Source organism: Podarcis muralis, chromosome 7 (genome assembly GCF_964188315.1).
Source record: "Podarcis muralis chromosome 7, rPodMur119.hap1.1, whole genome shotgun sequence".
In the NCBI taxonomy this organism is placed as follows: domain Eukaryota; kingdom Metazoa; phylum Chordata; class Lepidosauria; order Squamata; family Lacertidae; genus Podarcis; species Podarcis muralis.
This window is the reverse complement of record NC_135661.1, coordinates 2276575-2298983: the sequence shown is the minus strand read 5'-3', so window position 1 is coordinate 2298983 and position 22409 is coordinate 2276575. Positions and strand designations below refer to the sequence as shown.

The 22409-nt window shown below is 50.5% G+C and overlaps 1 protein-coding gene across 1 annotated transcript in view; it reads left to right on the top strand.

The window, feature by feature from the left end:
* LOC144328326 (basement membrane-specific heparan sulfate proteoglycan core protein-like) overlaps positions 1 to 22096 on the top strand; it is a 150260-nt gene extending 128164 nt beyond the window's left edge. The window contains exons 74-92 of the mRNA XM_077931004.1: positions 719 to 866; positions 1618 to 1734; positions 2874 to 2958; positions 3178 to 3322; positions 4592 to 4691; positions 6136 to 6245; positions 6988 to 7096; positions 8361 to 8459; positions 8560 to 8781; positions 10130 to 10374; positions 10560 to 10731; positions 11711 to 11833; positions 11956 to 12012; positions 13218 to 13293; positions 15537 to 15615; positions 18381 to 18451; positions 18793 to 18876; positions 19834 to 19937; positions 21817 to 22096. Coding sequence (XP_077787130.1) covers positions 719 to 866; positions 1618 to 1734; positions 2874 to 2958; positions 3178 to 3322; positions 4592 to 4691; positions 6136 to 6245; positions 6988 to 7096; positions 8361 to 8459; positions 8560 to 8781; positions 10130 to 10374; positions 10560 to 10731; positions 11711 to 11833; positions 11956 to 12012; positions 13218 to 13293; positions 15537 to 15615; positions 18381 to 18451; positions 18793 to 18876; positions 19834 to 19937; positions 21817 to 21989 — 2319 coding nt within the window. The 3' untranslated portion in view covers positions 21990 to 22096. The remainder of the gene's footprint in view (positions 1 to 718; positions 867 to 1617; positions 1735 to 2873; positions 2959 to 3177; positions 3323 to 4591; positions 4692 to 6135; positions 6246 to 6987; positions 7097 to 8360; positions 8460 to 8559; positions 8782 to 10129; positions 10375 to 10559; positions 10732 to 11710; positions 11834 to 11955; positions 12013 to 13217; positions 13294 to 15536; positions 15616 to 18380; positions 18452 to 18792; positions 18877 to 19833; positions 19938 to 21816) is intronic.
* Positions 22097 to 22409: the final 313 nt, after the last annotated feature.

Below are 22409 nucleotides of genomic sequence, written 5' to 3'. Positions count from 1 at the left end.
GTGGCACGCATGGTTCCCTCCCCCCTTTTATTCTCAAAACAAGTTTGGTTAAGGCTGCAAGGCAGTGACTGGCCCCCAAGGTCTCCCAGTTGTGTTTTGTGGCCGAGGGGAGGATTTGAACCCAGATCTTTTCCCGTCCTAGTCCCCCGACAACCCTGTGAGGTAGGTTAGGCTAAAAGAAGGTTGAAACCAAGTGAGAGTCATGGCTGAGGGGGGGATATGGACCCTAGTCTCCCAGGTCCTAGTTCAGAAATAACCACTACACCACACTATCTCCATGTGCTTTCTGTAGTAACTGGTGATCTTTTTTTAAAAAAAGTCTTGTGTAGCTTAGTATCGGTTTGATCATATAACGCTAATCCTGGCACAACTACACTGGCTGCCAATTAATTTCCGGGCCCCAATTCAAAGTGCTGGTTTTTGCCTATATACCCTTCACAGCTCAGGACCTCAATACCTCAAGGTACCTCTTTTAGTTCTTTGTATGTTTATAAGCAAAATGAGATAAATAATGATAAGGCAGACAAGGGAAAAGGCAGAGAGTCTCCTGGGTTTGTGGGGAAGAGCGAGAACAGCCTCTGGGGAGAGCAGCAAGATGGCGCACACGGCAAAGGAAGGATGAACTGAGAAGGCTCGGTTGCTGGGCTGCCTTGCAAGACAGGCTGTGCCCTGAGAGAAGAGCCTGCTGAGGGTTTTGGGGGCCGCTTCTGTGTTCCAGCTGGAAGGAGACCTCCCCAAGGAGGTCCGTGTGGAGAGCAACGTGCTGACCATCCCGTCCGCTCGCCCCGAGGACACTGGCATTTATGTCTGCACGGCATCTAACCGGCAAGGGAAGGTGACGGCTTTCTCCATGCTCAAAGTGCGCGGTGAGTTCAGCAGGCCGGTCTCTTCTCCCTCCGAAATCAGTTTCTCTGCCGCCGCCGCCCAAACCATGGGGGGAATATTCAGAAAGGGGACAGGCAGTTGCTGATCTCCAGAGTTTGACCTGGAGAAATCTCCCTCTGGGGCTCTCCAGTTGTGAGAGGGGAATCTCCTCTCTTTCCCCTTCCCCTTCTGGTTGTGGGGACTGTGCCTTGAATAGCCACAGCTGGGGTGGAACCGGGCAGTGGTATTTTTCTAGAAAAAGAGGTGTCGGAGCTCACCATGAAAGGCTCTCTTATCATGACAACGGTGCCCATCTGAAAGGCATCAGAACTTACTTCTGGTGAGTTCCAGGTGCAAAAAAAGAGCCTTGCCCGGGCTGTTGCTTCCTGCCTCCTAGCCTGGTGGCGGCTGCTGGTTCGAATCCTGCTGGGACTTCTGCGCAGGGGGGAAAGGGTCCCCGCTCAGCTGCATGCAGAAAGCCCCAGGTTCAACACTTGAACACCTCCAGTTTAAAGGAGCATGGGTATCTGGGCAGGGGGGAAGCACCCCAGAAGGCTGCTGCCAGTCAGAGAAGGCAGCATTGGGCAATATTGGGCAAAGATGCAACCTGGCATGGTGGCAGTAGTGGGATTCCCTGTGGCTAAAGTGGACCAAATAGGTAGCCGGCAATTCCTCAAATTGAAAGGATAAGGGAGCTGGGAAATTGCGGCAGCTGCCCAGTCCTCTGACCCCCTGCCCTTCCTCTGCTTGTAGAGCGGGTGGTGCCATATTTCACCCAGAATCCTCAGTCCTTCCTTGTCCTGCCGACCATGAAAGACGCCTACAAAACATTCGCGATCGAGATCACCTTCCGACCGGACACTCCTGACGGTAAGCGCAGGTGCTGGGGCAGGTGGGGAGGCCTTTGGGGGCAGGACTGCTGTGTGTCGTCCCCCCTCAAATGTAGGCACTCCAGAGCTTCCCCACAAGTACAGTATACAATAGGGCTGCCATATTGGGATTTCAGAGGCGAAATTGACATCCGGGAGGGATTTCCGAAATGCAGCATTTTGTCCTGGATCAATCGAAAAGTGGCGTTTTTTGAAACAATTTTGGGGTGCCCTGGTTTTTACTTTTTGAAATATGGCTATCCTAGTATATGAGCTCCTTGGTCCTTTTTTGGGTACAACCAGCTACCTTTCTCCTTGCTGGCAGAGGCCCGAGCGCTCTCTTTGCTGGGAATCTCTCTCTCAACACTCTCGTTTTCCCTCTTGCCTTTCCTCCCAACTCGTCTTACCTTTCTCTCCATCTCTCTTCCTCTCTCTCTCCTCTACACCTCTTCCTCCCCCTTCGTCTCTACTCCCTCCTTTCCCCTACCTCTCCAGCTCTCATGCTTTACTCAGGTAAGTCTCGTTTCTGCTGGGCTGCCGCTTCCTTTTTAGCCAGTCCTAGACGCCTCCCTTAACCCTTGCGGCGATGGAGCCTCGTGCCCGCGTGTGTGTTGTGAAAAGTGTGCCCCTTGGCAAACTAACTATTCCACTGGTGGAGCTGTGTCTTCACTCAGGAGCCCTCCCGGCCCCTGTCCACCTGCTCACCGATCCGCCTAACGCCTTGCCAGCCAGGCTGCTTCTTTTGAGGCCCTGCCTAACCCCAGTTCCTTGCCCAGGCAGGTGGGACATTCTCCCTTCCTTACCAGGAAGCGGAACTGTGTTGCATCCCAGGGACAGGAAGCCCAGGTGGATCTTGGCCTCCTCTTGTTGCGCCGTGGGGGCCGCCTGCCGTGCTGCGGGTTTGGGTGCCAAAGGGAGCTGGTGGGCGCCAGCTTTTGTGGCTCGTCCACAAATAGGCCACTTGCGTGGGTGGCAATGGAGGGCTCTGAGCACTGCATGGAACTGGGGACCTCGGCCAGGCTGCCTTTCCCAGGCGTCGGAGGCTGGCTTGGCTGCAAGGAGCTCCCTGGTGCTGAAGCTGTGAGCTGAGCAAACCCATGCCCCACGGAGACCGCTCACCTTCCTTTGTGCTTTTGGCAGGGATGCTGGTATACAATGGGCAGAAGAAGAACACAGGCACGGACTTCGTGTCCTTTGGATTGGTTGGGGGTCGGCCGGAGCTCAGGTGAGAGGCTGTGGGTCCTTATCTCAGCACCCTCTTTCTGGCTGGGAGTCAGTTCTAGCCTCAACCCAGAGCTGTGAGACGTGGGCCTCCAAAGTGGCCTGAGCCAAAATGGTCCAGCTTGCCGCTTGCCGAAGGGGTCTTGCAAGGCATGCCAGGGCCTAATGGAGTGGGCGGGAGCCGAGGCAGTTTTGACTCTCCTGATCTGTCTTGGCATTGCAGGTTTGACGCTGGCTCTGGCATGGCCACCATCCGGCACCCTTCCATCATCAAGCTGGGCGAATTCCACACCATCCGGCTGTACCGCAACCTCACCCAGGGCTCTCTCGTTTTGGACAACCACCCTCCCGTCAACGGCACGTCCCAGGTGAGTGGCAGGCTCCAGGTGGAGAGGGTAGGGGCGGCTTCTCCCACCTGTGGGAAATCTCTCTGGCATGTGGCTGCTGAAAGGGGCAGCGTTCTAAGCCAGGGCAGGCGCTCATGCTGCTGGGCGCCTTCACCCCATCTGGGGGTCTGAGCTCTGCATTCTGTACTTGCCAGTGGCTACTGAACCAGGCCCAAAGGCGTTGGGTACTGGGAGCAGGATGGCAAGCAGGGCCAAGGTGGAGCAGCGCCCTGCAAACTGGTGTTTCCTGTTGGAGACCCACTTTTGCTAGGTTTACATTTCTGTGTTATGGACTGGATGAGAGCCAACAAACTGAAGCTCAATCCAGATAAGACAGAGGCACTGTTAGTGGGTGGTTCTCTAGACCAAATAGATGGGAGCTTGCCTGCTCTTGATGGGGTTGCACTTCCTCTGAAGGAGCAGGTTCACAGCTTGGGGATACTCCTAGGTCCTTTGCTGTTGCTCAAGGCTCAGGTGGCCTCAGTGGCCCTGAGTGCCTTCCATCAGCTTCAGCTGGTGGCCCAGCTATGCCTAACTACTATTGTCTATGTTCTGGTAAACTCAAGGTTAGATTAGTGCAATGCGTTATAGGTAGGGCTGCCTCTGAAGACAGTCCGGAAACTTCAGCTAGTGCAGAATTCCGCGGTCGGGTTGCTCACCAGAGCAAGATGGTTTGAGCATATTACACCGATCCTGGTCCGACTGCACTGGCTACCAATTAGTTTCCGGGCCCAATTCAAAGTGCTGGTTCTGACCTATAAAGCCTTAAACGGCTCAGGACCACAATACCTCAAGGACCGCCTCTTCCCATATGAACCTACCCGGATCCTGAGATCATCTTCTGAGGCCCTCCTTCATGTGCCTCCTCCTTGAGAGGTCCGGAGGGTGGCAACACGAGAACGGGGCCTTCTCTGCAGTGGCTCCCCGTCTGTGGAATGCCCTCCCCAGGGAAGTTCGCCTGGCGCCTTCATTACACACCTTTCGGTGCCAGGCAAAAACGTTCCTTTTTTAACCAGGCCTTTGGTTGATCTGATTTACATCCTATGCCCTTTTAAAATGTGGCACTTTTCGGGTCGGGGGGCTATTGAGTTGTTATTTTTATTTTTATTATGTATTTTGTGGTTTTATATCTTGATTTTATTCTGTAAACTGCCCTGAGACCCCTGGATATAGGGTGGTATAATAATAATAATAATAATAATAATAATAATAATAATAATAATAATAATAATAATAATAATTCTTCCCTAGGGCAAATTCCAAGGTCTGGACCTCAACGAGGGGCTGTACCTTGGCGGGTATCCCAACTATGCTGCTACTGCAAAGACAGGCCTGACCAGCGGTTTCATTGGTGAGAGCTACACAGAGTCATAGAATTGTAAGGTTGGAAGTGAGTCCCTCAAGGGTCATCTAGTGCAGTGTTTCCCAACCTTGTGCCTCCAGCTGTTTTTGGACTACAATTCCCATCATCCCTTGCCACTGGTCTTGCTAGTCAGGGATGATGGGAGTTGTAGTTCAAAAACAGCTGGAGGCACAAGGTTGGGAAACACTGATCTAGTGCAGCCCCCCTAAGGTGCATGAATCACAGCTGAAGGGTCCCTGACAAAGTTTCATCCAGCCTCTGGCTGAAAACCTCCAATGAAGGAGAGACCACCACCTTCTGAGGACAAAGCGGCCAGTATATGCACGGGGGTTTCTGTGATCTGTGGCAGGTGGCCGGGCTGGGTTTTGAGTGCACCTGGGCAGGACGTCCCAAGAATGATAGCATCAGGGACCGCACTGAGGAGGAATGGTGGGAGCCACTCCCTCCCCCGCTCCCGCTCCTGAATCTTCCCAGGAGTAGGAGGACAGTATAGATTTGGAACAGTGGTTTGCCGAGGGGCACAGTTCAGAAGGCAGAAGCTGGGAAATACTGGATGGGGAACAGCTAGGAGAAGAAACACTAGAAAAGAGAAGGTTAACAGATTCACAGTCATTGGACATCATTCCTTCGCTCAGCCTAAGGTGGTGAAGAGCTCAGAAAGTCTCAGAACAGAAAGCACAGAGGGTACAAGCTTAGATTAAAAGACGTACGAGTGATGTAGATTAATACGGGCAGAAGGGGGTATGATCCTTAATTAGGAGCACCGCTGTTTCTAGGAGATGTGTTCTTTGTTCTCTCCCTGTGATTATTAAAGTTTCTAACTGGTAAGGCATTCCTTTCTTTGATCTTCTTATCTACTGCTACGGGGGGAGGAAGCCAATTCCCTGAAGTCTGACAGACAGCTGCATAAAAAAAGCTACCCCACTGGCCCCCAGGTAGCCAGCACCTTTGGGGAGTGGCTGGCTTCCCTTTTCCCCTATAGGTTGTCTCCCTAAATAACAGGTGCGGGCAGTGGTAGAAAAGGGGTGCTCGCTAAACGGTTGCATTTGAACCTTTTGGAGGGATAAAACGAATGCAAGTCGGCATGCACTGTTTTTCAACCCTCCCGTTTTCTTCCAAGCAAGCAACATCCCTGTGAGGTGGGTGGATTAGGCAAAGGGCCACAGGCAGTGAGGTGCAGGAATCTGGGTTGCCCCATTCTGAGCCCCCCCCCACCAACCACAGCATCCCCACTGGCTCTCCCCATTTATATGAGCAGTGGGTATTTACGGGGGGGGGGGGGTCCCAAGATGTACAGCTACCTAACACAGAGGCCTTGCCAGCTCACCCCTGCTTCGTCGGCACATCTTTTCGCTCCCACTGATTCCTCCCTCGCCCCTACCGCCAATCTCTCCCGCAACCTCCCATCGGCTCGCTCTCCTTCCCCTCTTAGGATGCGTTCGGCAGCTGATCATCCAAGGGAAGGAAGTTATCTTCAAAGACTTTGACCTGCAAGCTCACGGCGTCTCCAACTGCCCCACCTGCCAGGACCGTCCGTGTCAGGTAAGCTCTCGGCATGTGTGCAGCCTCTGCATTCTATAGAGGGGAGCAGAATTCGGCCTCGTTGCTCACTGCATTCCCCGTGGCCAGCCCTGGTTGGACACGGCAGGTGATTGGAATAATTATAGAGTGTTTGTTGTGGGGGAGGAAGGGAAAGGAGATTGTGAGCCACTTTGAGACTCCTTCGGGTAGTGATAAAGCGGGATATCAAATTCAAACTCTTTTCTTCTTTTCCTTCCTTCCTTCCTTCCTTCCTTCCTTCCTTCCTTTCTACCCCGCCCATCTGGCTGGGTTTCCCCAGCCACTCTGGGCGGCTTCCAACAGAATATTAAAAACATGATAAGTCATCAAACATTAAAAACTTCCCTAACCAGAGCTGCCTTCAGATGTCTTCTAAAAGTCAGATAGTTGTTTATTTCCTTGACATCTGATGGGAGGGTGTTCCACAGGGCAGGTGCCACCACCAAGAAGGCCCACTGCCTGGTTCCCTGTAGCCTCGCTTCTCGCAGGGAGGGAACCTCCAGAAGGCCCTCAGAGCTGGACCTCCGTGTCCGGGCTGAACGATGGTGGTGGAGACGCTCCTTCAGGTATACTGGGTCGAGGCCGTTTAGGGCTTTCGAGGTCAGCACTGACACTTTGAATTGTGCTCGGAAACGTACTGGGAGCCAATGAAGGTCTTTCAGGACCGGTGTTATGTGATCTCGGCTGCCAGTCCACCAGATTTTCCCTTCTCTCCTCTTGGCAGAATGGAGGCGTCTGCAGGGACTCGGAGAGCAGCAGCTATGTGTGCGAGTGCCCACAGGGATTTGCTGGAAGCAACTGCGAACACCCCCAGGCCCTACGCTGCCATCCAGGTAAGGTGCACCGGCTGTCCCTGTTTCCATGTGGCGCATCACGTGGCAGGGACAAGACTGGGCGTCCTTTAGGAGGAAGGGCCGTGGCTCAGGGGCACGTCATTTGCTTGGCATGCAGAAGGCCCCAGGTTCGGTCCTCAGCAGTATCTTCTGGTAGGGCTGAAACCTTTGGGAGCCACTGCAGAGCAAGGCTGACATTTTTATTTATTAGGAAATTGGTTTTAAACTGTTTTAATGATGGACTTTTTATAATTTTATTTTTTCATTTTTTCAAAGTAATAATAAAAAAAAAGAATAAAAATGTGCACCCCACCCCTGAGACCATTCCATCATAGCTCCCCAACCTACCAAAATTTCAACATCTCTTGCGATGTTCCATTTCCATTTTAATAGTACAAATTCTACACACCTTCCATATCTCCTCAAAATCATTCTTCCTGCATATTCCCCGTCTTACCTTAATAGCACGTGCTAATTTATCATTAATTATGTACATTAGGGTTAGGTTAACCCCTAACCCTAACCACTTTAAGGGCAGATAATAGCAATAATTAATGGACAATACTGAGCTAGATGGTTTGATTCTGGGGGTGGGTCCTGCAGATTTGCACCTCCCACCCTTTTCTGACATGGACCCACTTTGGATGCTGACGTAGAAGGACCAGTGGCCTGATTCTGTATATGGCAGCTTCCTAAGTTCAGGGGGCAGACAGGGAACCCTGACTCCCGGCCCTCTGCCTGTCAGGATGCTGTCCGCGGTTCCCGGCTGGTTGCCCAGGAAAGTATAAAGACAAGGGAAAGTTTCTTAACATCCTTTTTCATTTCAAACTTTACAGAAAGGGGCTATAGAACCCTGCCTCTTGGATAATGGTGTTGTCCTGAGTGAATCTCCACCTGCCCACCTCTCCAACAGCTTCCTCATTCGTCGTCGTCATCACCTCTTCTACGGGTGCTGCTACGTGCCCTCTGTCTTTGAGCTCTTTGCTCCCCTACTTTTAAAGCTCGCCAGGTTCTGGGAGATGGAGGGTCTGGAATGCTCTCTAATGACAGCGTGTCAGCCGGGTGTTGTTCTGCCTCTCCCATGATTTCCCAGCTTTTCCCCTCAACTGCCTCTGAGCTGCGACCACAGATCAATCTATACTGTCTTCCTCTTCTTCCCCCCTGGAAGGGTCAGGATTTGAGGCGGTCTCCTCTATTCCTTCTCTGCCCGGTCCCTGACACTGCCGCCCAGAGTCTTACCAAATGACCCTCCCTTCCCTCACAGAGGCCTGCGGTCCCGACGCCACCTGTGTTAACCGAGCCACTGGGCAAGGCTACACTTGCCGCTGCCTCCTTGGGAAATACGGAGAGAAGTGCATGGACGGTGAGTAAGGCAGACACGCTGCCCCCCCCCCCCCATGGCCAGGGCAAAGCCTGAGCAAAGTCCCAGGCTGACCCCCCCACCGCCCTCCTCTTTGCTGCAGGCACCACGGTGACCGTGCCCTATTTCCACGGGGGCGATGCCTTCATCTCCTACCCTCCGCTCACCAACATCCACTACGAGCTGCGCGTGGACCTTGAGATCAAGCCGCTGTCCCCCGATGGCCTCATCCTCTTCAGCGGCGGAGATGGCTCCCCCGTGGCAGATTTTGTCTCGCTCAGCATGGTCAACGGGCACTTGGAGTTCCGCTATGAACTGGGCTCAGGTAATGAATCCACTCCCTGTTGCTAACAACAGATACCCGAAAGGCTGCCTCTTTCCCAGCAGCGCCTCTCGGGTGCTGGGATCTGCCCTCTTGGTGGTTGTCCTCAGAGGCTTAAGGGGTACAGGACAGGGCCTTCTCTGCAGCAGCCCCTGAGCAGTGGGAACTCCCTCCTGGCACCTTCATTGTGCAGCTTCCAGCAAATGCTGATGACTCCAGCCTGTTTTTGACCCTCAAGGTGTATGTTTTGAGAACCCAGCTTATTTTCATGGCCGTTAATTTGTTTTAAACTGTTTTTTCAGTATTGTTTTGAACTTGCCCTGAGACCTTAGGGCATAGGGCGGATAATAAAATAATGATGATAATTCGTAATAGTAAAAAAAAAAGGGGGGGGGAGTTCCCAGGCTGTCTAAGGATATGTGTCCGCTATCTGTTCTCCAACTCCTACTCCTCCTCTCATTACAGTGGTACCTCTGGTTATGAACCTAAATCGTTCTGGAGGTCCGTTCTTAACTGGAGGTACCACTTTAGCTAATGGGGCCACCATGACGCCACCACTGTGCAATTTCTGTTCTCATCCTGAGGTAAAGTTCTTGACCCGATGTGCTACCTCTGGGTCAGCGGAGTCTGTAACCCGAAGTGTTTGTAACCCGAGGTGTTTGTAACCCGAGGTACCACTGTACCTCAAAACTGGGTAGTTTTCTGTCCTGTCGTAAATTAGTCCTGTTTCAGTCTCTTCTTGCAGCTATTGGAGAAAGGGGGGGCGATTCTTCCCACTCCCCCTCCTTTTCAGAAAGAGGCAGAGGAGAAGGAGGGGTCATTTCCCAACCCTCCTCCACAGACCAGTCCCAAACACATACCATATTTCTCCGTGTATAAGACGCCCCCTATTTTGGGGGTCTCTAAATTAAGTAAATGGGGGGAGATTGCCCAGAGTTGCTGAGCTTTTTTTGGGGGGGGGATTGCCAAAAATCACTCACCCGCCAGACCAACCACGACAATCGTGCGCATCATAAAACACACTAGTCGCCTGCCTGCTAACCAACAGCCACCGCCAATCACCGCAGCCCCGGCAAATCAACAGCAGCCCTTGCCACAGCCACCAACAAATTCACCGCTGACAATCTCCTGCTTGCGGCAGAAACCAATCCCCCGTCCAAACACTGCGCTATCTGTGTCTAAGAAAGCCCCAATTTTTGACATTATTTTTCTCAGGAAAAAAACCTCATCTTATACACGGAAAAGTACGGTACATTCTTAACTTTCGGGGTATGTGAGACGGGCCGGTTGTTGCAGGGAGAATCTTCCCCCAGCTGCAGAAGCCAAACTCACGTTCCCGGCCCTCTTTTAGGAACGGCCGTCCTTCGGAGCGCAAAGCCCCTAGAGCTGGAACAGTGGCACAGGATAACGGCCGAGCGGCTGAACAAAGACGGCACTCTGCAGGTGAATGATGAGCGGCCCATCAAGAGGTCCTCACCAGGCAAAAGCCAGGGCCTGAACCTCCGCACTTCCATGTACCTGGGGGGCGTCGACGATTCCGTCAGGCTGCCAGCAGCTGCCAACGTCTCCAGCCACTTCTACGGGTGCATTGGGGAGGTGAGCAACTGGGGGGCGCGACGGCAGTAGGGAGAGGAGCTGCCTGTTCCCTTTCCCTGTTTTGTGGTGGACAGTCCACACTTCCTCCTTGGAAGAGAAGGGGTCAGGAGGAAGGGAAGGGGCTGGCCGGCAAGATCCATGCACTCTGACTGGAAGCTGAAGCTGTTTGCGTCTTCCCACCCCAGGTCTCGATCAACGGGAAGAAGGTGGACATTTCGTACAGCTTCCTGGAGAGCCGCAGCATCTCGCAGTGCTTTGACAGCTCCCCTTGCGACCGCAGGCCCTGCCTGCACGGTGGCAAGTGCTTGCTGACGGGCGAGTACGAGTTCCAGTGCCTGTGTCTGGACGGCTACAAAGGTGAGAGCGCCACAGAGGGATGCGAGAGGGTATGATGCCCAGTAAAAAGTCTCTTGCGGTTTTTCCAGAGCTTCCCGGGGTTTCCCCCCACACATACCTTTTCCTCCGTGCTTCCCAGCAAGAGGTCTACACCTTAAAGCTCCATTTTAGCCCTCTCTTTATTGCTCTGGAGCTTTCCCTGCGAAAACCTACTCTTTAAAGCTGATTCGGAGCCAAGGGCAATCCATGAAAAAGCCAAATACAGTGGTACCTTGGTTCTCAAACACCTTGGTACTCGAGCAACTTGGAACCCAAACACTGCAAGCCCGGAAGTAAGTATTCAGGTTTGCGAACTTTTTTCGGTAGCTGAACGTGCTCCGTTTTGAGTGTTACGCATCCAATTTGAGTGCCGCGCTTCCATTTTGAGTGTTACGCTGAGGTCAGTCTGTTTTTGCTGTTTATTTTGCATTTTTGTTTTCGTGGTTCTTTTGTTTTTGTGACTGTGTGGAACCCAGTTCAGTTACTGAATGATTGATTGTGTGACTGCAGTACATTGTTTATTGCTTTCATTTTATGGATCCATGGTCTCGTTAGATAGTAAAATTCATGTTAAATGGGTGTTTTTGGGGTTGCTTTTAAAAGTCTGGAACGGATGAAACCATTTTGCATTACTTTCTGTGGAAAAGTGCGCCATGATTTTGGAACGCTTTGGTTTTGGAACGGATTTCCGGAACAGATTAAGTTTGAGAACGAAGGTAGCTGTTTGTTCCAGATCAGCTTTAAAGAGTGAGTTTTCACAGGGAAAGCTCCGGAGCAAAAAAGAAAGGAAAAAGGTGCTCAGACATGGAGCTTTAAAGTGAAGACCTGTTGCTTAGAAAGAGTGGGGCTAAAGATAAGTGTGGTTAAGCCTTTAGTCTTGCGCATCATGCAAGTCCGCCCTCGCCCATCTCTCCCTCTCCATGCTCTTTACAACAGTGTGTTTCTCTCTCGCTCTCTTCAGGGGAGCGCTGCGAGGTGTCTGAGGTCCAGTGCCAGCTCCAGCAGCCCTGCCTCAATGGGGGCATCTGCAAAGACACAGCGTGCGTCTGCCCTCCTGGCTTCCTGGGATTATACTGTGAACACGGTAAGTCTGAGGATGATGGCTGGCTAGAGCTGCAGAGGCAAACTGCCTCCTCCACCGCTGTCACCCCGGAAGAAAGTTGTCTTCTGCTGTGTAAAGCGAGTGCCTGTTTCTCTGCCACGCAGATGCATCGCAGCACCAGTCAAATGCCGAGTGGACACCCGAGGGCAGCGGAGGAAATGGTACGTCTCAGGACCCCTCTTTGCGCCACCTGCTTCTGCTTCTTCTGGGGTGAAGATCCTGCTTTGCAGACAAAGTCCTGACTGGGACCTAAGGAGGATGTCTCTTGTAGTGAAGCCACTTCAGATAACCATGTCATCCGGGCAGAAGATGCATGGATGATCCAAAGCCATTTGACACTTCCAGAAAACCAGTTCAGCTTCTCTTTTTCCCTTTTTAAATTTGTTTACAGTAGTGCCCCGCAAGACGAATGCCTCGCAAGACGGAAAACCCGCTAGACGAAAGGGTTTTCCGTTTCTGAGTTGCTTTGCAAGACGATTTTCCCTATGGGCTTGCTTCGCAAGACAAAACATCTTGCTAGTCTTGCGTTTTTTCTCTCGCTTTCCCCCCCCCCCTTTTTTCTAAGCCGCTAAGCCGCTAATAGCCTTTTAGCAGCTAGGCTGCTAATCCTTTAATAGCCGCTAAACCGCTAATAGCGCTAATCCTCTTAGCCGCTAATAGGGTTGCTTCGCAAGACGAAAAAACCGCTAGACGAAGAGAACCGCGGAACGGATTCTTTTCGTCTTGCGAGGCACCACTGTATTTGGTTTTACAATCACATATCCAATGAATATATAACATAAAAACAAGATGCCAAGGAATCTCCTGGACTTCCCTCCTTTCCTTTATGGGTCCTATTGATAGTCCTTTCCAGTGCTTTTTTTTCTGTTCCGCATACCCCTAGACATTTTGCGAATCTAAGTTTGGCCTCATTGAGGGGTAGTATTTCAATATGAGTAGGAAAACGAGAGTACCCCTATTTATTTATTTATTTATTTATTTGGGGGGGGGGGAGCACTTGTCATTTCCTCCAGCATCTTTTATAATAATCCAAATCTTTTACGTCTCCATTAAACTACAAGTGTTCTTCCAGTCCTGCTAACAGTTTTAACTGCTTACAATGGTTTTTAAGATAAATTATACATTTCCCCCATTCCTTGTTGAAATTTTGGTCTTCCCAGTTACTGATTCTTCTGGTCATTTTTGCCATTTCTGCAAACTTAATCTGCCATTCATCTCTGGTAGGGACTTTATCTTCTTTCTATCTCTGAGCCAATAACTTCCCCGCAGTTCAGCTTCTCCCTCCCCTCCCTCCCATTGCCTCAGACTGTGCTGGAGTCCCTGAAGTAGGTGCTGAGACTAATTCTCCTTTTCCCCCATTTACCAGATGCCCCTGGACAGTATGGTGCCTATTTCCACGACGGCGGCTATGTGGCCCTGGGGCGCCACACTTTCCCCAGGAGGTGAGTTATCTCTGATGCCATTGCGGTGGACGCTTCCCCACGAACGGCGACCAACCAGCCTCGAGTGGCAGTGGGAGAACACTGCCAAGCTCCATTTACGGTGGAGGGAACAGGCCAAGGCCAGTGCAGAAGGGAGTTCAGGGGAGGGACTTTTACCGTATGGGTTTACAGGTGAAACTCGGAAAATTAGAATATCGTGGAAAAGTTCATTTCTTTCAGTAATTCAACTTAAAAGGTGACACTAATATATGAGATATGGACTCATGACATGCAAAGCAAGATATGTCAAGCTGTTATTTGTTATAATTGTGATGATTACGACGTGCAGCTAATGAAAACCCTAAATTAACAATCTCAGAAAATTAGAATATTAAATGAAATCAGCAAAACAAGGACTGCAAATATACCAATATTGGACCTCTGAGAAGTAGAAGCATGCATATGTACTCAGTACTTGGTTTGGGCCCCTTTTGCATCAATTACTGCCTCAATGCGGTGTGGCATGGATGCTATCAGCCTGTGGCACTGCTGAGGTGTTATGGAAGACCAGGATGCTTCAATAGCAGCCTTCAGCTCTTCTGCATTGTCTCATGTCTCTCATCTGTCTCTTGGCAATGCCGGTTCAGGTCAGGTGAGTTTGCTGTCCAATCAAGCACAGTAATCCCATGGGCATTGAACCAGGTTTTGGTACTTTTGGCAGTGTGGGCTGGTGCCAAAGTCCTGCTGGAAAATGAAGTCAGCATCCCCATAAAGCTCGTCTGCTGAAGGAAGCATGAAGTGCTCCAAAATCTCCTGGTAGACGGCGATGTTGACCCTGGACTTAATGAAGCACAGTGGACCAACACCAGCTGATGACATGGCTCCCCAAATCTCTTTTCTGATAAGAGCAGCTTTTGCGTCTCATTTGGAAACCAAGGACCCAGAGTCTGGAGGAAGAATGGGGAGGCACACAATGCCAGATGCTTGAAGTCCAGTGTGAAGTTTCCACAGTCTGTGTTGATTTGGGGAGCCATGTCATAGCTGTGATCTGTTTCTGTGATACAGCGGCATATAATTATTATTTTTTAAATAAATGCATAAAAACATGCCGTATTGGCCTGAATATAAGCCACACCTGAATATAAGCCGCACCTTTAAAACTGGGGGGGGGGGGGGGAGAGAGAAAATACCCAAATATAAGCTGCTCCCTTCCTCACTGCTCCTGGGTACTGTTTGCCCCACGTTCCTGGCTGCACACTGTAAGATTCCACGTATAAACTGCACTTTAACTTTTCACGGTCGGAATTTGGGGGGAAAGTGTGGCTTATATTCAGGCCAATACAGAGAAAACAGTAAAGACCTGATGAAGAGAGCACAGCAGAGGTTATATTTTCTGAGAATCCTCCGGAAAAACAATCTCTCAAAGGACCTGTTGATGACATTTTACCATTGTACTGTGGAGAGTGTATTAAGTTATGGTCTGTGTGTGTGGTTTGGGAGCTGCACGGCCAGGGGGAAAACAATGCTGTCCAGGGTTGTAAAGAATGCGGAGAGAATAATTGGCTGTACTCTTCCCACCTCGGATCAAATCTATGCTTCCAGGTGCATTAGAAAGCTGCAGAGATAGTGCAGGATAGTGCACACCCCGGAAATGATCTCTTTCAGCTTCTGCCTTCTGGAAGAAGGTACAGGGTTATAAAGACTAGGACTAGCCACCTGAGAAACAGTTTCTACCCAAAAGCGATTTTGGTTTTAAATGCAGTGTAAGGAGTCTCTATGGGAGTATATTGTATTTAAAAATGGTGTATCAGAGTTTATAGGGGGCTAACCAGGTTGTGATAGCTGGGATAGCAGGCTTGTTGGGTTTTGAATGTCTTATGTAGATTTTTCAATTTCGTTGTTCTGTATGGGACAGTGGCAACAAAGATTATCGTATTGTATCGTAATAAGTGCCTTCAGCTTGATCAGTCCAGTGGCCCATCCAATCCAGCGTCCTGTGCTTGCGGGAGGGTTGCAGGCAGGGCACGAGTGCAACTCTACAGTTGCTGTTCGCCATCAGAGGTAGACTGCTCCTGGGCAAGGAGGTTCTGCTATTACAACGGGTGTCCCTAAGGAGAGCTTTGGTGGATTGGACCGAACGGCCATCTCATCCAGCGTTCTGTTCTCCCAGTGACCAACCAGATGGCTGTGGGGAAACTGGCTAACGCAGCAGAGCTGTGCACAGTCTCTCATCGCTTGGTCTCTTTTTTCTCTCTTGGTTGCAGCCTCCCGGACTCACCAGAGACGATTGAGCTGGAAGTGCGCACCAACTCAGCAAATGGGCTTCTCCTCTGGCAGGGCGTGGTGAGTGAATGCGACAGAGCAGGGGTCCGTCAGCTCAGTGTGGCCTACGCTGGCTGGCTGTGGCCCCTCCAGGGTTTCAGACTGGTTTTGGGGGGGAGGGGATCCTTACTTGGAGATGCTATGGGGAAATTGAACCTGGGGCCTTCTCTCTGCCTCTCCCAGAGGCTGGAGGTGGAAACAGGAGATGTAAAGCTGTGGGTGAGGGGTGGAGGGCGAGGGGGCAGTTGGATCCTGGCAAAACTGAGCAGGGGGATGAAAATGCCAGCAGCCCGTGACGCCAAAGTGTTGGTAAGGCCTCTTCACTGATCACAAGTAAATAAAGGGCCGTCTTTGTGCCAGGCCTCACAAGCCAGTGCCATCTTGATGAATGGCGCTGCAAAGATCAGCAGGAGTGTGGGGACAGCTTCTCCTTCACCTGGGACACGGGTGGCGCTGTGGTCTAAACCACTGAGCCTCTTGGGCTTGCCGACGGTTTAAATCCCCACGATGGGGTGAGCTCCGGTTGCTCAGTCCCTGCTCCTGCCAACCTAGCAGTTCAAAAGCACTTCAAAGTGCAAGTAGATAAATAGGTACCACTGCTGTGGGAAGGCAAACAGCGTTTCTGTGCGCTCTGGTTTCCGTCATGGTGTCCTGTTGCACCAGAAGCGGTTTAGTCATGCTGGCTGCATGACCCGGAACGCTGTCTGTGAACAAATGCCGGCTCCCTTGGCCTGAAAAGCAAGATGAGCGCCGCAACCCTATAGTTTCCTTTTACTGGACTTAACCATCCAGGGGTCCTTTACCGTTTTTTTAATTTAAAAAATCTGCTTGATCTGCAACGTGGTAGAGAGAGAGGTTTGCAGCACTGGGGAGGGAAGGCTATCTTTTTAGTCTGGATGTCTATAACATCCAGACTAAAAAGATTTGACGGCAGTAGCCCGCCTGCTGCTTTGACGGCATGCAAGTTGCTGCGAGACCCTGCAGGCTCCTCTGCTGTTGCCTGGGCACGATGTGCTTCTTTTGAGGAAGGCTGCTTTCTCCCAGCACCAGCATGTCTTATGCACACACCCTGCCCCGTTGCATGGATGCCGTTGCTGTTCACCTCTGCCATTTCTCCCCCGCTTTCCAGGCATGCTGTGTTCAGCTGTCTCCTTTGCACCCCCCCCCTGCCCCCCAGTGTGGCTTGTGCTCCTCTTTTTCTCTCTCTCTTCCCAGGCAACCAGGGAGGTGGGCCTTGAGCCGCATGCTGCTAACGAGGTATTTACTGGCTTGGTTTTTGTGGCATGGCGAAGGGAAGGCCAAAAGGCGCGACTAGAGGGGGTCAGAGAGAAAGGAGCATGGGAGGCGGGGGCTGACTAACCCAAGTGCAGATGTGCTGGTTGAATGGAAGAATTTGTTGCTGCGATGCTGGACAGGCCTGCAAAAGCGCCAGGTAAAGCTCCACCACTGATCAGAATTAGCTTGGCAAAGGTAACAGGGAGATTTGCAGGAAAGCGATGTGGGAACTAGTCTTAAGAGGAGCTGCCTGCTCCAAAGCCTGCAGGCCATGCTCTCTGCTAACCTTTCTGTCTGACAAGCAATCATAGTATCACTGGGAGTGGCTGCCGAGACCACACAACACTGGTCTTGAAAGACCTACATTGGCTCTCAGTACGTTTCCGAGCACAATTCAAAGTGCTGGTGTTGACCTTTACAGCCCTAAATGGCCTCAGTCCAGTATACCTGAAGGAGCGTCTCCACCCCCATCGTTCTGCCCGGACACTGAGGTCCAGCTCCGAGGGCCTTCTGGCGGTTCCCTCCCTGCGAGAAGTGAAGCTACAGGGAACCAGGCAGAGGGCCTTCTCGGTGGTGGCACCCGCCCTGTGGAACGCCCTCCCACCAGATGTCAAAGAGAACAACAACTACCAGACTTTTAGAAGACATCTGAAGGCAGCCCTGTTTAGGGAAATTTTTAATGTTTTATGTTTTATTATGTTTTTAATATTTTGTTGGGAGCCGCCCAGAGTGGCTGGGGAAACCCAACCAGATGGACGGGGTATATTATTATTATTATTATTATTATTATTATTATTATTATTATTGGTGGGCAATAGACTGGTGCCCATGGGGGCAAGAGCATTCTGTCCTCTGGAGGTGGTCCAGATTCCTGCATTGCTGGGAGGGTTGAATTAAATGACTCTTGGGGTTCCTTCCTACTTCACAATTCTATGAATCTGTGATTATAATGCAGCGCAGGGATTTCTTATCATCATCATCATAGAATTGTAGAGTTGTAAAGGATCCCAAAAGGTCACCCAACCTGACCCCCTAATCACAGGAATCTGACAGGAATCACAGCTCAAGAATCCCCGAAAGATGGCCATCCAACATCAGTTTAAAAACCTCTGATGAAGGAGAGTCCACCACGTACCAAAGGACTGTTCCACTGTTGAATTGCTCTTATTTAAGCCTAACTAAAATCAATTATAAGCTAAAAACACCTGTCAACATTTTTACATGTCTGGATAAGCAATTGCCTTTTAAAAAATGCTTTTAGCAGGCACCAAATAGAGTACAGTGAAGGCACCCAACCGATGTCAGTAGGCCAGGGGTTGCAATGTGTCGGTGCTGCCAGACTCAAAGACGAATTTCTTACAAAGTAAAATGTGGCACCTGAGAAGCAGTACCAGTTCCTTAGCAGTTCATGGGCTTCTCTCCCTCTATGGCCTGACCCCCCACTGATGCCTAGGGGTGCCCTCTCTTAAGGAAAGGAGAAGGTGAGAAACAACGTTTGGTTTCTGTCACAGGAGGAAGGAGAGAGCGCCAAAGCGAAGGACTTCATCAGCCTCGGGCTGAAGGACGGGCACCTGGTGTTCAGGTGAGGGAAGGCCGCATAAGAGCTCACGCTATTGGCCGCTCTGCGTTGGGGCTCCGGAGTGGCCAGTGTGGTGTAGTGGTTAAGAGCGGTGGACTCGTATTCTGGTGAACCTGGTTCGCGTCTCCGCTCCTCCACATGCAGCTGCTGGGTGACCTTGGGCCAGTCACACTTCTCTGAAGTCTCTCAGCCCCACTCACCTCACAGAGTGTTTGTTGTGGGGGAGGAAGGGAAAGGAGAATGTGAGCCGCTTTGAGACTCCTGAAGGGGAGTGATAAAGCGGGATATCAAATCCAGACTCTTCTTCTTCTTCTTCTTTGACACTGGCCATGTGTTTCCTTCAGTTACCAGCTAGGAAGCGGAGAAGTGAACATCCTGTCTGAAGACCCAGTTGATGATGGAGAATGGCATAGAGTGACAGCCATCCGGTGAGACACGTGTAGAGAGATGTGGCTTGGGACACCCCTAGTTTGACAAGCCCAAGTCTTAGGGGGTGGAGAAAGGCATAGGCCCTGTTCCCGGAACAAGGCGGGTTGAGGAGCAATTTGTGTGCTTCTGGGGCTGGGGATGCTGTCCCAGCCCTTGAAGCTGACCCAGAAACTCCAGTGGGTGCAGAATGCCGCGGCGAGGCTCCTTACAGGGTCCTTACCACGGGATCACATTCATCCAGTGCTTTACCAACTGCACTGGCTCCCGGTGGAGTACTGGGTCAGGTTTAAGGCCCTACATGGCCTAGGACCCACATACCTACGGGACCGTCTCTCCTGGTATGCCCCGTGGAGGACCTTAAGGTCCACAAATGACCACACTTTGGAGGTCCCAAGTCGCAAGGTGGTTAGATTGGTCTCACCTAGGGCCAGGGCCTTTTCAGTACTGGCCCCGGCTTGGTGGAACGCTCAGTCACAAGAGACCAGGGCCCTGCGGGACTTCACATCTTTCTGCAGGGCCTGCAAGACAGAGCTGTTCTGCTTGGCCTTTGGTTTGGACTCAGTCTGACCCTTATGTTTTCCCTCCCCTTACGGTTTTGATCCATGGGCTACTTCTAAAATGAGGCTGCATTTTAAATTGCATTTTAACCTGTATTTTAAATTGTTCCCCCCCCCATTATGTTTTTATTGTAATTTTACTGGTGTTAGCCGCCCTGAGGCAGCTCTGGCCGGGGAGGGCAGGGTATAAATAAAAGTTGTTGTTATTATTATTATTATTATCATCATCATCATCCACGTGAGGATTCCCCTGTGGAATATCCTTGGACCACATTTCCAGTTCTGTTCCCATGGACAGACGACAAGCACTTCCTTATCCATGCTCATCCTCTCCAATCCAACCAACCTCACTCAAAACCACCTTCGTCCTTCTGACACACTCTCCCATTCCTCCTCCAGGGAAGGGAAAAGAGGCTTCCTTCAAGTCGACGGCGAGGAGATGGTAGCTGGGGAATCTCCTGGCAAGAACGTCATGGTGAATACCAAAGGTCGGATCTATATAGGTAAGCGCCTTCATCTCAACAAAACTAGGAACACTTTCAGGGCACTGTGGGTGTATGGGCTAATGAGGGATTCACACTTCCCCTTTTCATTTAGTTTTCAGCAGTCCTCATCAACTGAGTAGGTTTTCTTCTTCTTCTGTTATGTTTCACTCGGGTGGGAACAGGCCAGAGAATCATAGAATTGTAGAGTTGGAAGGGACCACATGGAACATCTAGTCCAGCAGTTCTCAACCTGTGGGTCCCCACATGTTGTTGGACTACAACTCCCATCATCCCTGAGCTCTGGCCTTGCTAGCTAGGGGTGATGGGAGTTGTAGTTCAACAACATCTGGGGACCCACAGGTTGAGAAAGGCTGATCTAGTCCAACCCCATACAATGCAGGACCCTTTTGCCTCAATGTAGGATTCAAACTCGTGACTCTCATGCTCTACTGAGTGGTGATGGCAGCTTCTGGCAAGATCTTGCCAAGATCTCGGAAGATCTTGCTGGAATCCACTGTCGGCACCACCACTTTGCAGGTGCTGCCGCAGAACCCAGGGCAGGGCGCCAGCAGTGCGGAAGCACCTTCCCATTTCGCCTAGGGCAACAGAACAGGATGTGCCCTCCATGCAGGAGGGCATTGCTTTTCATGTTTCCTTTCATGTTGATTGCCACACTGGTTGCTGCCTGACTTCTAGAGCCTTTCCATGCAAATGGTGTAAAATTCACAGGTGCCGCACGACAACTTTATGGCATCAGCCCTCCTGAACTTGGGAAGGCTGTTCAAAGGACCCTCATCCTCAAAGCTTTACACTTCAGTCTGGACTGTGTCAATGTCTTGTCACTTTCAGAGCACTCTCAGGGCCACCCATGCCTACAGGATGTACCCGGGTGGACATTATCGATTTGCTAAGCAATGCTTCTTCAGGAACGCCTCCTACAAATTGTTTATTGAATATTTATAGATAAATCGTAAACAGATAAGAACATTGGCAGGATTATTGTAATAACCTGCAGTTTCATAAGAGTATATATTTAAAGAAGATAAATAAATGTGCAAATTAAGTTACCGTATTGGCCCAAATATAAGCCGCACCCAAATATAAACCACACCTTTAAAATTCAAGGAGGAGAAAGAAAAAAAGACAATACCCAAATATAGGCCACTCCCTTAAAATTCGGCAGGCACTCACGCCTGTTCCGTTTTACCATATGTCTGTTTCAGCAGCGTTATTGTAAAAGCCAATTTTTGTAAGGTCGCGAATTTAAGCCGCACTTTAACTTTTTCATGGTCAGAATTTGGGGGGAAAGTGAGGCTTATATTCAGGCCAATATAGTAATTTGGATATGCAGAAGATATTAAAAATAAATTTTAAGGAACTGCAGAAGTCAAGTTTTGAAATGTTAAAATGATTGCAAGATCAGTGAAATATATGGAAAGTATAAAAAAAAAACATTTGAAAAAAGAACACCTACAAAAAACCCCCAGGAGAAACACAACAAAAGGGTTTTAATGTATTTCCCTAATCATGTTTCTACATTTTCCCTTAAGAAAACATAGAAAGCAGCTTGCATGAATTTCATTTTAAAAATGTGGTCCACATGGCAGCGACAGTAGCAAGTGACTTGTGGACCCAAGTTGTGAACGAATGGATAGCAATATGGGAGCCTTGAAAAGTCTATACGCCTCTCTGAAGGATGCTGTGCAATTAAATCCCACGGCCCAAATGAGGCAGCATCGGTGATGATGCTGAAAATCAAAATGCTGGGATGGAGGCTGTGGTCCCTGCCAGCCTCTCGAATCCTCCCAGTGACTTGAGGAGGAGAAAGAGGACAACAGCCTCTCCCCTTCAGGGAACACACTTGCTGACGGACGGCTCTTCCTTTCCCTCTGCGCAGGCGGAGCACCTGACATCCAAACCCTGACCGCGGGAAAGTACACCTCAGGGATCACGGGCTGCATCAAGAACGTGGTGCTGATCAACGACCGGCCCGGCCAGCAGCCTCAGCAGCCCATTGACCTGCACCATCACTCGGAAGCCGGTCTCAACATCCAGGAGTGCTCCTCATAGGCCGGGCTTGCCTCTTAACCACACTCTTCGCTGTTTTATTTTTTTGTCATCAGGCCAATTGAGAGACATCTATTGTTATTATTATTATTATTATTATTATTATTTTATTATTATTATGAATTTTTTTTAAAAAGAGAAACACACACACACACTCACAAATGGTGCTTTGCTGCTACCAAAAGAAAATGGGGGTGGGGTGGGGAGACGTGGGAGGGAGTTGGTTTGTGAGGGGTTTTTTTGTGGAAGTGACAGACCTGGGCCTGTCGTCGTCCCACCACCTTCCCCAGCCCTCACGTGGAAGGACAGAGAGAGAGGGGGCACGGTGGACACTTAAAGGACTGGAGAGCGGCATTCGTGAGAGGCGCTTGGACAGTGCTGTGCCCGAGGTTTTCCAGGGATGAGCATCTCAGACAGGAGCCT